General features: G+C 61.0%; 1 protein-coding gene across 1 annotated transcript in view; it reads left to right on the top strand.

Annotated features, from left to right (window-relative positions):
• The window catches only part of LOC108803224 (nuclear pore complex protein Nup98-Nup96-like), a gene marked incomplete at both ends in the record, with an annotated part of 46,228 nt that extends 45,933 nt beyond the window's left edge, over nt 1-295 (top strand). The window contains 1 exon segment of the mRNA XM_018575065.1: nt 153-295. Coding sequence (XP_018430567.1) covers nt 153-295 — 143 coding nt within the window.
• Between the last annotated feature and the right edge of the window lie 64 nt (nt 296-359).

Genomic DNA, 359 nt, shown 5'->3' with positions numbered 1-359 from the left:
AGCGGGGCTCACCGCCCCTCCTCCCTACTGAGTGGGGTAACGGGGCTGACGGACCCTCCTCTTCCTACTGACTGGGGTAACGGGGCTGACGGACCCTCCTCTTCCTGCTGGCGGTCAGGTAACGGGGCTGACGCACTCTCTTCCTGCCCCAGGTGTCTGATGAGGGTCAGTGCTATGCGTCCTATCCCCTCCCTTCATATCTGGAAGATACGGACCTCACTATGGACTCCGAAACCTTCTCCCCGTCCATCCAGAGAGACGTCTGCTTCCACCTTCTCAAGCTCTACAGCGACAGGTGAGTGGCACCGTTACCTGCGTGTCACCTGCGTGTGTGGGGTCACGTCACCTGCGTGTGTGGG

Source organism: Nanorana parkeri, unplaced genomic scaffold (genome assembly GCF_000935625.1).
Source record: "Nanorana parkeri isolate BGI_ZX_2015 unplaced genomic scaffold, ASM93562v1 scaffold3509, whole genome shotgun sequence".
NCBI classification, from domain to species: domain Eukaryota; kingdom Metazoa; phylum Chordata; class Amphibia; order Anura; family Dicroglossidae; genus Nanorana; species Nanorana parkeri.
This window is presented reverse-complemented; position numbering and strand designations above follow the sequence as displayed.